Genomic DNA, 12,903 nt, shown 5'->3' with positions numbered 1-12,903 from the left:
CCCATGTTTTACTGGAAACCTTCTCCAACATCTCTTAATTCTTCCATTAATTATTTCCTATTCATACTGCCTGTAGCTTACTTTATGTATATTTATTTGCATATTGTCTCCCCTTAGACATTACAATCCCCTTAGGTTATAAGCTCCTTGAAGACAAGAACTATCTTTGCCTCTTTTTGTATCCCCAGCACTTAGCTTGTTGCCTAGTATATAGTAGGTGCTTAATAAATGTTTATTGATTGATTAATGAGATGGCAGATAGGAGTAAGACAATTAGCTCCATAGAAGGAGCTTTGCCTAGGTTGAATATAATAATGAGGAGTAAAGTAGGTTAATTGTAGTGCTGAGAGAGGAGGCATGAAAGTCAGAAAAACCTGGGTTTGAATTCTGACTTTGACATACATATACTGTCATAGACGTAGCTAAGTCATTTATATGTTCAGTGCCCAGGCAGCTAGCTAAGACTGCTAAGTTTCAGATGAGTTGCCAATCTGTATTAGTGAACAGAATTGCTACACTGGAAGTTTTTTTCCTATGCCAGACATCAGGTTTGGATAAAAAAGAAAAAGAAAGGTAGGTCAAACTGATGAAATACCTCCAAGTTAAAAGCAGCCTAGAGAAAAGTTGTGGCAATTTTTCATACCTTTTTGATACTTTTCTGCCACGGAAGAGGCCGGATTAAACTTAATTAGCATTCTCCTGAACTCTTACATAAGTCCATTAGTAAAATGTTTTCTTGACTTTATAAATGGGTGAACTGTGTCATAGGCTAATGAAGTTACTTATCCAAGTGGTGGGCTAGAAATGAAAAGACCAGCCTCCAGTCTTAATCACAATATATCTTTCTGTAGTTTCGTGGATGCCTTTTAATTTTATTCAGACTTGTGATTTCACTGGTGTTGGGGAAACTTTTATTTGAGCCCCCTCAACCCCCCAGTGGAGAGCTGCTAATTAGAGGCAGAGAATTTCTTGGTTGTGACTTTCCAAGAGTCACACAGCAAGTATGTTTTAGAAGATGGATTTGAACTCAGGTCCTTCTTGACTCCAACAATGGCTTTCTGTCTCTCCACTGTCTCCCATGCTGCTGCTTAGTGAACCCTTCATGACTTTCTAAATGTTAGGTATCTTACTAGGTGCTTAGGAAAGACCATGGAAAGGGCAGCAAGGATTGTGGAAAAGGTTTGTGGCATTTCGGAGAGAATACCTAACTCTGCCATTTATTAGCTCTGTGACCTTGGACCAGTTGCTTCTCATCTCTGGGCTTTCACTTCCCTTATCTATAAAAAGAGGGGGTTGGATTAGAATGACCTCCAAGGTCCCTTCCAGCTTGGACCATCTAGAATGGGAGGAGTAAATGTGGCTAGTGAAAGGCCTGGATGATGGAGACCTAGACGGGGACTCGAATAAAAGACAGATTAGCTTCTGTCTGCTCCACCCAGACAAGGTGCGCTTGTTTACAAACGTGCAACGTCCCTCTCAACTACCTTGGAACTTTTTTTGATCTTGACATGTTGTGGTGATTTTTTCTAAGCCAGGCCCTAGGACAGAGAGACAACGAAACCTTCGAGATCATCAAATCGACTTCTCAAGATCGGGGCAGGAGGCAGGTGAACCAGAGGGCGTGTAGAGGGGGTGCCGAGGCCGACCCCGGCAGGGCCGCAGGGTGGGCAGAGGAGCTCCCCAGGCCCACATAATTTCTGTTTTGGAAAATCAAATGAGACCTAGGAGCCCTCCCGGGCTTGCGGCTCCCTGACCGTCAGCGTGATTGTGTACAGCCTTGTGTACAGAGGGAAATTTCGGGGCGAAACCGAGGAGAGGAGGGCGAGGGAGAGCGGGGGAGCGGAGGGGGGGCGGGGGCCAGCGGGGGAGGGCAGAGGAGGGCGGGGGCCGCGGCTCCCCAGCCTCCTTTCTCTGGATTCCTCCATCCCCTCTCCAGGCTGGACTACAATGTCGTCCCGCAGCCTGCAGGTGTCTCCTCCCCACGGAGCAGGAGGCGGCCGCGCATCCCCTTGCCTGGCATGTGCCTCCAGCTAGCAGATGTTCGCTCGCTCCCTCGCTCCTCCACTCGCTCCCTGTCGGTGCTGGCGGCCAGACAGCCACAGCCTCTCTGATCGCCCCCTCCTCCTCTGGCATCCCCTCCGCCGAGGCTCCGCTCCGGCCCCGCACGTCCCGGCGCCTTCGGGGGGTCGCGTCCCTCTGGCGGCGAGCGCCCCAAGTTCAGAGGAAGATGGGGACCCGGCTGCAGCCTTGGCAGAGCCGCTCCAGCAACAGATTGGAAGAGACGGAGAGTTTCCGCCGAGGGGAAACTGGCTGCTGAAGGGCGCGTGACGAGGCTCCGAGAACTTCTCCTCGCCCACCGCCGCCCGCCCGCCCGCGCCCACCCGCTCGCTCGCCCCCAGCCCCGGCTTCCTTCGGGCTCGCTCGCTCCTGGTCCCCGCGAGGAGGGCGGAGAGGCATGAAGACGAGCCGCCGGTGCCGAGCCTTGCTGGCCGTGTGTCTGAACCTGCTGGCTCTTCTCTTCTCTACCACCGCCTTCCTCACCACGCACTGGTGCCAGGGGACCCAGCGGGTGCCCAAGCCCAACTGCGGCCGCGGCAAGAAGACCAACTGCCTCAACTACGGCGGCAACAGCACGGCCAACGACACGGCCGGCTCCCACGGGGTGCACTACAGCTGGGAGACCGGGGACGACCGCTTCCTCTTCAGGTATTTCCACACGGGCATCTGGTACTCCTGCGAGGAAAACCTCAGTGGACTTGGTAAGTGGCGGCGGGCTCCTCGTTCTCTTCCTCCCTGTCCCCCTCCCCGGCCTCCGGGGGCCGCGGCTGGGGACCACCGTGATGGTTTGGCCTCGCTGACCAGAGCGCGAGGGGCTCCGTTCCTCCGGGAGCCCAGTGCGGCGCCCGGGAGACCATTTAGAACGAACGTTCCGAGGGTTCCACGGCTTAGGATGCTCAGCCTTTGGGAACGTTCCACGGGGAAGGGCACCCCGCGGGGTAGAACGTTCCCAGAGCCGCGGTTTAGAAGGCTGGGAGCGCGCCGACCCGGAGAACAACCTGTTCTTCGTGGGGAAGGCCGAGAAGCTTGCCCTTTCTGGGCTCCTTGACCTGCCCTCCGCAGGCTGTGGGCCCTTTCCAAGGGGACACTAGAAAATGGGCACCCAAGCTGACCCTCCTGTGCCAGGGCTGCTCCGGAGAGAGCCTACACCTCCCCTCCCCCCAAAAAGAGGCGAAAAGGGTTCCGTTTTAGCAGTTGCAGAGTGAGGCTGGCAATTTGGGTTTCTCCCTGACTGATAGTTTTAGGTTATGAGTACAGAAGTCTACACAGGCTAACTGGCATCTTGGCACCAGTGTGAACTGGGAACATTCAGTAAAACCCCACTGAAACAAGCCACATGTGCGTATGTGTCTGTTTGGGGGCAGGTGGAGTGCAGAACTCCTCCTCTAGAAGAAGCTGGAGCCTTGAGGAAAGGGAGTCAGATATTTACCAAATTTAAAAACAGTAGAAAGAGAATTCAAATAAAAAAAAACGTATGGAAAAGTAGTTGCAACAGAAACAGCGAAAAACTATTCAAAATTCTTACTGATTAAAAAAATGCACTTTTTAGGAGGTAAAATATGGGCACCGACCCAGTGAGCTTATTGTGCTTGGCTCCTCTCCTTCTACATCTCTGAGTGCTCTTCTCCTGGCCACAAAGAGAAAGAAGTGCTACAAAGCTTAAGAACACGGCTCTAGCAAAAGCTCGAAGTGTCTGGGTGAGAGATGGCCTCTGGCAAAGGCCCTTGGGAAAGCAGCAGGCATCTATAAATCGAGGCCTGTGTACCTTGAGAGCTTTTTACTGGTTCATGCTGGGTTGTAATGCCAGCCACTGATTGATGTTCAGAGGGGGTGATGCTTTCTGAATGGACACCCACTCCCTCTTTTCAGAAGCTTTAAATTCATTCAGTAGAAGCTTAGTTCTGCAGGGCAATATGAATATGCCTGTGGTTGTTCAAGTGGTGGTGGAAGTGAACATCTAGCCCCAGAGTCTTTGGTATGCTGACCAGTCTGGTTGCATTGACATGAGCCTTCTTTCTGGCCAGAGAAAAATGCTGCTGGAGGAGCTAGTTTAAAGAACAGGGGAAAGGTTTCAAGTACTTCAACCCAGGAGTTGTCTGATTGCTTGTATATAGGACAGGATCAGACTTTTCTTCTTTTTTTTCTCCTGAAAGGCTGCCTAGGTTAGCTTGTTATTTTGGATACTAAATGCAACTTGTCTGAATTGTACTTTCTGCTACTTATAAGCATGCTGATGCTTTCTATACTGTATTTGTGCCAGACATAAATTTTTAGTTATGAATCAGGATTGAGTTGATCTCCCAGTTCTGATAGTACTCATGAGACTTTCATATATTTGGATTCTATTCTAGAAAATTCTGGAAGCACACTTTAGTCCAAAGCTGTAATCTTACCTATCAGCAGCCTGAAAGCCAGGGGAGGGGAAGCCACTCTGCCCAGAGTCATACAAATAAACTACAGAGTTGGTGTTAGAACCCAGGTCTCCTGAGACATCAGGGAGCACAAAAAAAGAACGTTAGATTTGATCTGGATTTGAACTCTGATCTCTAAGACCCCTTCCAGACTAAATCCCTTAATGTTGTAATTTCCAGTCCACTGTACCACCAAAAAACTAATTAATTGCTTTTCATAAGCGTACAAGCCACAGCTCTAACCACCCATACAGAAATACCTTGACACTTGAAAAATAATAACCCTTCTGACCCATAAACTATTCTTAAAGAAAGCATTTCTGAGTTCTTGAATAGAACACATAAATTGCCATCAGTTCCTCTTCCCCAGGAAAATACCGTAGTCCTGAAATATGCACTTGAATCCTCCACCCCATCCCACCCCAAGGACTTCTTGGACAGCTACAATCAGACTACAACATGTAGTATTCTCAAATGAGACTTTTCAGCTGTTGCTTCAGTAGGGAAGGGAGATGTGTATTAGTTTGGGGCCTCTGGTTCAGTTCTCAGAAATTCTTCTCTTTTATACTGATTTCACCTTTAGTAAGCCTGGGTTAAAACATGGTCTGGCCCCGGTTGTACTAGTGTGGCGTGGGGACAGAAAGGTGGGTTAGGGTAAGGTGAAGGAAGTACACCACTGTAAGGTGGTTTATAAGGAGAGGCCTCTTTGGGGGAACTAAAGAAGAGATGACTTTAGATGTAGTGTAGTATAATGAAGAAAGTCCTAGATTTGGATCAGAAAACATGCATTGGAAACACAGCTATACCTCTTCCTATATATTAATGTAACCTTGGACAAATCATTTAACTTCCAGGCCAAATATTTCCCTATCTGTATATAATAAGGGGATTGGACTAGATATCACCTAAGGACCCTTCTGGCTGATGATTTACATTTGGGACCAAAATAAATAACAAATAAATTGAGGACTGATTAACTCCTAGATTTTAGGGGGTCTGTGAACTGTTTTTTTTTAAAGATACTTTGATAACTATATTTTAGTATAATTCATTTCCTTTGTAATCCTATATATTTTAATTTATACATTTAAAAGCATTCTGAGGAATCCGTAGGCCAATTCCAGGAAACAAAAACAATTAAGCACCCCTGATTTAGGGCAATCCTTAGTGTGCATAAATACCTTTTTTGTTTCTTTTTAGTCCTATGGCAATCTCTGTGTTGAGAGGAGCACTTACAACTTTGATTTTAGAATTATTTCAATATATATCTTTTTTTTTGCCCATGCTAATTTCCCACTGTGGTGGTAAGTTACTGATTCAAATCTGGATGAGTGACTATTTGGATAAATCAGATAAACCTCAAATTATTTCTTTTTTCTCTTAGTCATCAGTACATGAAAAACTTACCTCACAGAAAAATTACAATTTTTCTTTTTCGGGTTTGGAAGGTAGTGATCAGCCTGTCACTCATGAAGCCTTGGGTGTTCTTCTAAGTGCTGCTGATGAGTGAGGCCAATTCCTGATAGTCTCTCCGCACCTCAATTAAAAACAAAGTTTTTTGGTCCATGTTTACCTTTCTTCTGTGTTTTATGACCCATAAAAAAATAACCGCCTCCTAAATTGACATCTTACCCTCATAGGAAAAGAATTAAGGATAAAGCTCTCTGTCTGCTTTAAAAGGGAAGGAATCATTTCCTTCTTATTTACTCCCTTTTCTTCACGGTTTCTGTGAACCGAACCATCACAGATCCTAACCTATCCCTCTCAGGGCAGAGCATGCTGCAAACATTCCTGCTCCAAATCCCCAACCAGAAACTCTGGGCCTGTAAAAACCTCTCTCCATCATGGTCAGTTACAGTGAAACCTAACAAGCCCCCTTTTCCCACACTAATAGCCCACAGTGCTTACAAAGAAAACTATAGTCTTCCCCAAAACAGATACACTTTCACCAATTCTAGCACAAAGGAACCTTTTCTCTCTCCTCTGAGAAGGAACATCATTCTCCCTCAATATACAGAAGAGGAATCATGTCCTCTGCACAAAAAAAAAAACCAGTCCAGTGTTCAATCCAGACTCTGTCCGCTAAGAATCAGTATACTGCCTTTGGGAAATGGGAAGCCTGGCTTCTACTTTTGATTTCCCCCAGTGGTTTGTTTGGTGACCACCCCTCTTCCCATCTCCCAGCAAGTTTACATTTATTCATTTTTCCAAAGCAGCCCTCCTTAGTGCAAAATGCCTTGAACAGGAGATGAAGGACATGAATTTTAATCCCTTTTATAACTTGTGTGACCTTGAGTAAGTCACTTTTCTCTAGTTTTCCTGTTTGTAAAATGATTGAATTAGGATGATCTTTACAGTCCCTTTTAAGTCTAAATCTGCTTTTATGAAAAATAAGGCTTACTATGTATGTACATGGCTCTCGCTCTTAGTTCACATAAAAGAAATGTAAGATGTGACCTCTTCCGTCCAAGAGTTTGTAGTCTAGTTGAGAAGGTGATATGCACACACATATGCATACAGATGCATATATATATATATCCATAAAATATGTATTATATTGTACATACACATATATGAAAATTGCTTGACAATTCAAAGCATTGCACTATTAGGCACAAAAGGAAGGTTAAAGACCATGTACATGCTATAGGAATGCAGAAATGGAGCGAAGCCCAGAACCTTACATCTACAAGGTACCTCAAAGGTCAGAAAGCTGTTCTATAACATGTTTGAAAAGTCATCATTCAGCTTTCATTTGAAGACCTCTATTCCAGGTCAGCCTGTCATACTTTAGGGTAACTTTGTTAGGAAGGTCTTTTTCCTTATATTCATCTGAAATCTATCTTCTCGAAACCACTGTACTTACTACTGCTTTTAGGACCATCTTTCACATGACAGTCTCAAATGCTTGAATACAGTGATCACATTCTTTCAAGCTTTCTCCTTTCCAGGCTAATTCAACCAATCCTTGTTTAGTGTATTCTCCAGTTACTCAGTTATCTTGGTAGCTTTCTTCCAGTTGCATCCCTGCTTGGAATTATCTTTCCTAAAAATGCCAGTGCCAGAACTGAATATTCGATCAGATCAGAGTATAGTAGGTCTATCTCTTCCTTTGATCTGCATATTCTGTCCCTATTAATCGATGTGTGTTAGAGAGATTCAGGAATAACTATTTTTTCCTGGTTCTGTCTGACCTCTCCTCTTCAGTCTCCATTGTCATCATCTTGGGGGATATAACTTTAAATGTCTTTCCTGGGCCTTCTCTTGGTGAGCTCAGCAGTTTACAGATCTGTATACCGAGCCTTAGTCTCTCTTCTGAGCTCCAGTCCCACATCACCAACTATTGGACATTTCAAATTGCATGTCCAATAGGTGTCTCAAACTCAACATTGTCCAAAACAACTTATCACTCTGTCAAATTTCCCTGTTTATTTCAGTGTCCCAGGTGTGCAGATTGGTGTTATATTCAATCTATTGTTGCTGTTTCTGTCTTCACAAACCCCTCTTCTATTTGACCACTTCTGTCTTCTCGTACAATTACCACCTTGGTTCAGCCCCACATCATCCTTTACCTGGACTGTTATGACTTCAAGTCTAAATCTGCCCTTTTGCCTAAAGTTCCATTCATTTTTTCTGATTGTTCTTTCAATGTCTCTTCCAAATGACAATCCTTCAAATACTTGCAGACAGTTATCAAGTCCTCTCTTAGATTTTTTGCCTTCTCTTAACTAAGCATCTCCAGTTCTATCAACCCATTCAATGTGGGCCAGTAGCAGGAGAGAAGATTAGATAAGTGGTGGTGGTGGTGGTGTGTTAAGGGGGCATATTGAATATAAAGGAGTATTCCAGTATGTGAAAGTTTGGCTATCATCTTTTAGATCAGCAGTGTTTAGACCCTCTAGGGGTTTGTGACTTGATCCTATGAGGACCATGGACTCCAAGGTTGCGTGATCAACCAATTAGAGGGTGAGAAAATGGGTTGTAAACCACTTTATCAGTGATAGCCAAACTTTGAAACTTTTCTCCCACACAGCCTATACCTACACTTATCTCCCAGTGTTCCTCTATCTTTCTTCCTCCATCCACTGTCTAAGCTCCCAGCTCTCTTCCTAGTTGAGCATAGGCACCCAAAGACAGATATAACTCAGCTATTGTTGTGATACCCATAGTAGCAGCTGTGCAGGTACCATTAGGAAAATCCTCAACTTTACCCATCTGTTCTCAAAATCACTTATTGGTTATGATGCCCTCTAAAAAGCTTTTCTCTCTAGGGCAGTTCTGCCCTCTCTCCCTTACCCCATCATCGCATGTCTTTTCATTTTGGGTTGAACCCAGTGAGTCTCAGAACGAGTGCTTGCTGGTGGGTTGTGACTGCGTCTCAGATCCCATTGCATCTCTTTCCTCACAACCTCCTCCATCCTTCCAAATGTTCATGTAGTATACTATAATCCTTCCAGTGACTTAGCTTCACAAACTTACTGTCATCCTTGCCACTTCATGCTCCCTCAATCAGGTGTCAAATCTTTTGGTTACATCTAGTCTTTTCTTTTTGTTTATATCTGCCACAAGCCTAGTTCAAGCCCACATCACCTTTCCCTGGTAGCCTCCTCAATAGTCTCCCTATCTCAAGTCTCTTCTTTCTCCAAACCATCCTCTACATAGCTGCCAAGCTGATTTTCCTGAAGTAAAGGTCTGGGCCATGCCCCTCACTAAATTTCAGTGACTCTGTTGACTCTATGATAAAAAAATATTTCTTCTTAACACCATTCTTTTTTATTTTCTAATTTTTGTGTATATTTATAATATACATGATTATTAGTACAGTAATGCCAATTTAATTTAGAAATTCTTTATAAATAAGTAAACACACATATTGGAGTATATGCTTAATATATCCATATATATCTATCTATACCTATCTATCTACTTATCTATATGTATTACTGATAATAGGGGTGTGATTAAATATTTTTTGGGATTACTGTTCTAGATAATGTGAAGCAATAGTGGATTTTTTTTAACACAATGAAATGGAAGTTTGGGAATATTATTTTGGTGGCAGCTATTCAGATTCTCAATGTCATTGCTATAAAATAGTATAGTTGCCAAATTTGTCCACCAATGGCATAGAGTGTCCTGCACAGAGTCCAAATAGAAGAGATTCACCATAGATGGTTCAGTTTTCCAGATGACCCTGTTTATATATAACATTGTGTTAGTTTTGTTAAATGCTAGACTATTCCAGTGCACACTCACTGAGATCCACCAATATCCAAAAGCTAAGGGACTAATAATTCATGCTGGAAAAGTCAGGTGGTTGAAGAATACCTAGATTATGACAAATAGTTGGATGAGCAGCCCATTGATTTAGTCTGTGAGTACATAGACCTTGGTTAGACATTGAAGATGGACTTTAAATGAATGAAGATAAGAATAGGCTGGATTGCATTTGGGAAATTGTATAATACTTTCAGGAATCTTAAACTGCTCCCTAATATAAAAGCCCATCTTTTTTAACACCAGAATTCCCTTGGTGATGCTATATTTCTACAAATAATAGAGCACCATTAACTCTGAAGAATCAAAATTTCAGTGACCTGAAGGACAGTGGGGAGATGCTTGGCAGGTATAAATGGACTCCTACAAATTACCACTGATACCTTGTTTTCAAAAGTGGCATTAAAGGAAGCATTAAGGAAATGTATGATTGGAAAATGAGATGGTTCAGGCATATGTTAGGAATGAATACCCAGAAAATATCAAAAGATGCAGAGGAAGGCCTCTAGTAAGTAGATGGATCCTCTAGGGAGGATTTTGGGGAGGATATAAGTTTCTTAAGAACAAAGACTATTTCCTTATTGTTTTTGTCTCCCCAGCATTTAATTTAGCTCCTGGCACATAGTAGATGCTTAATAAATGCTTGTTGAATTGAATTATGATATGCATAGGAAGGTGTGAATAGATTGTGATTTGCATCAGTGAAGGCAGTAGCCACCATAATGAGATCACTGAGTCACAGAAGTATGGATTTGAGTTGTGAGAGACCTGAATTAGTAGGCATCAAGTAAGGTGATAAGAGTCTGGATTAGTGTGTTGGCAGTGGGAATAGAGGAATGGATGAAAGACATTTCAAAGGAAGATTCACCAACATGATTGGCTATAGTTAAGGATAGGGCTAGCTCAAAATGATTTGTGACTTCGAGGTTCAGTAACTCAAACTTGTTTGGGAAAAGGAGGTGTCTTTGAGAAAAGTAGGAAAGTTGGGAGATGGAGCTGCTTTGGGAGGAAAATGATGGTGAGCTCGGTTTTCCTTTCTATATGAATTAGTTTCTCTATCTGTAAAGCAGGAAAAGTAATATCCAATATTAGTTCACAATGTGAGCAGGTTTTTTCTCAGTAACTGAGTTCCTATGTGTTACATGGTAAATGAAGTTTGTATAGGAGTGCTCGATACTCTGTTTTTCCCTTTTTCCCTCCTTCCCTCTGACTCCATCCACAGACCAATCTATACGCAATACCCTATATGGGGGAAGGGGGGGGGGGGTTGAAACTGCAGCCGGAGGCCACATGTGACCTTCTATGACCTTTTTACTGAGTCCAAGTTTTATAGAACAAATCCTTTTATTAAGGGGATTTGTTCTGTGAAGTTTGGATTCAGTTAAAGAGAGCTGAACTTGAGGACCTAGAGGGTCACAAGTGGCCTTGAGGTCACAGGTTCCCCACTCCTATCCTATATGGTTAAGTACTAGTGGACAACAGCACTTAAGGGACAGTGAATAGATATGCTTGTTGGATTTTCTCAGTCAGGGAAAAACTCACATCTTTCTTGCTGCCTCACTAAAAGAACACTATAATGTTTCTTCTGATTTTCTTAGAGAATTATAACTTTTTGGCATGATACACTAATTTAGACTACCGTGCATTGATATATATATATGTATATATGTAAAACATATATACATATAAAACATTGCCCACCAAGACAATCTTGAATGCTTGGTATGAGGTAGTAGAATGCCAATATACTCTGCATTTTAAAAAATCTGTTATTCAAATTGAATTAAACAGGTTAGTATATGGTCTTTAAAAAAATAATAGCCTGAATTCATGAAGTTCAAAGTTTTCAAGAGCACAGAACTTGGAGATAGGTGAACTGGGTTCTGATTCCTGGATCTTTTACTTAGCAACTGTGTGACCTTGGGCAAATTAGTTAACTTCCCTGGGCTTCATCTTTTCTTTAAAAAAAATTTGCATCTGCAAAATGAGTGGGCTAGACTATCTGATCTTCCCGCTCTGATGCTTCATAACTGCAGAAATTTGTTAGCAGCATGTCTTTGTGCAAGGTGGGGTGAACCTCTATTCTACACATAATGGAGTGGATTTCCATGGACTCTTTCCCTTATACTCTTTCTTCTCTCTACTTTCTTTTGTTCTGATCATAATGATAGGTGTTTAGTGGGAAGATATAAGTGGAACTGGAGGAGTAAAAGTGCTAGAATTACCCATTAAATATAATCATTAAAAAAATTCTGTGGGATATGGGAATGATTACAATCTTGGCACTGTTGTGTAAAAAGTTCCCAAGTTTGCCCCTAGAACTCTTCTTGGAATCAGAAAATGAATGAATCTTTTACTCCAAGGTCATTTATTTCCAACCTTGATTTCCTCTAGCCAATGGGTTTAAACCCATTCTTTTTCCAAAGTACTCCAAATGAGGAATGCTCATTACTCAGGAACTCCTGGTTGTTAATTCACTAACTAAAGACCTTTGACTTTTTAAGTTTTTATATCTTGAAAGATCCCAGAATAATGAGAAATGATACTGTTTGGGGGGACTTTGTAGTTTATGATTGGGGCTATAAAGTAGAGGTTTTCTCTCCCACTATCCAAATTTTCAAAAGTACAAACTTAAGCGCTAAGAAGTACAAAGGTATAAACCAATTTTGAGGATCAACAATTGGAGCACTTGTTTCCCAAGGCTAAGGGATTTCCTCATTAGGCTCTAATGTTTCAGGAAATTTCAAAGAATAAAGTAAGACAGATTTCAAAAAGGACAGAACAAAACTATTCTTTCAGGAAAGTGGAGAGTGGATCATTGTTTTCAAGGGATGATTTTAGGGGCATTCACAAAGTTTGGCTGCTCAGAAATATATCCCCTGTAAGTCACAGGGTTCAGAGATGAAATAACCTTAGGGATCATCTAGTCCAACCTCCTTGTTTTATTATTTTTAATTCTATGTTTTTGACTTTATGATGGTATGACTGTATGATAATCAGTAATGAAAACAATTACCTAAACCATTGAGTTGATATTTTATCTGACTTTCTTAACTGATCTTCACAGCTCTTTATTTTCTTCCTCTTTCACTGGAGGTCTTCAAGTGAGTCTAGATGACTACTCTATTAAAGACGAGGTGACCTCTGAAGTTCAGAT

At 42.5% G+C, this 12,903-nt stretch overlaps 1 protein-coding gene across 3 annotated transcripts in view; it reads left to right on the top strand.

The window, feature by feature from the left end:
• The first annotated feature begins 2,309 nt into the window (after positions 1 to 2,309).
• GSG1L (GSG1 like) overlaps positions 2,310 to 12,903 on the top strand; it is a 383,367-nt gene continuing 372,773 nt past the window's right edge. For all 3 annotated transcript variants that reach the window (XR_011964618.1, XR_011964617.1, XM_072598140.1), the window contains exon 1: positions 2,310 to 2,759. Coding sequence is in view for 1 of the 3 variants with exons in the window: in XM_072598140.1 (XP_072454241.1) it covers positions 2,456 to 2,759 (304 nt within the window). In the remaining 2 variants the exon portion in view is untranslated. The remainder of the gene's footprint in view (positions 2,760 to 12,903) is intronic.

This window comes from Notamacropus eugenii, chromosome 1 (genome assembly GCF_028372415.1).
Source record: "Notamacropus eugenii isolate mMacEug1 chromosome 1, mMacEug1.pri_v2, whole genome shotgun sequence".
Taxonomy (NCBI): domain Eukaryota; kingdom Metazoa; phylum Chordata; class Mammalia; order Diprotodontia; family Macropodidae; genus Notamacropus; species Notamacropus eugenii.
This window is presented reverse-complemented; position numbering and strand designations above follow the sequence as displayed.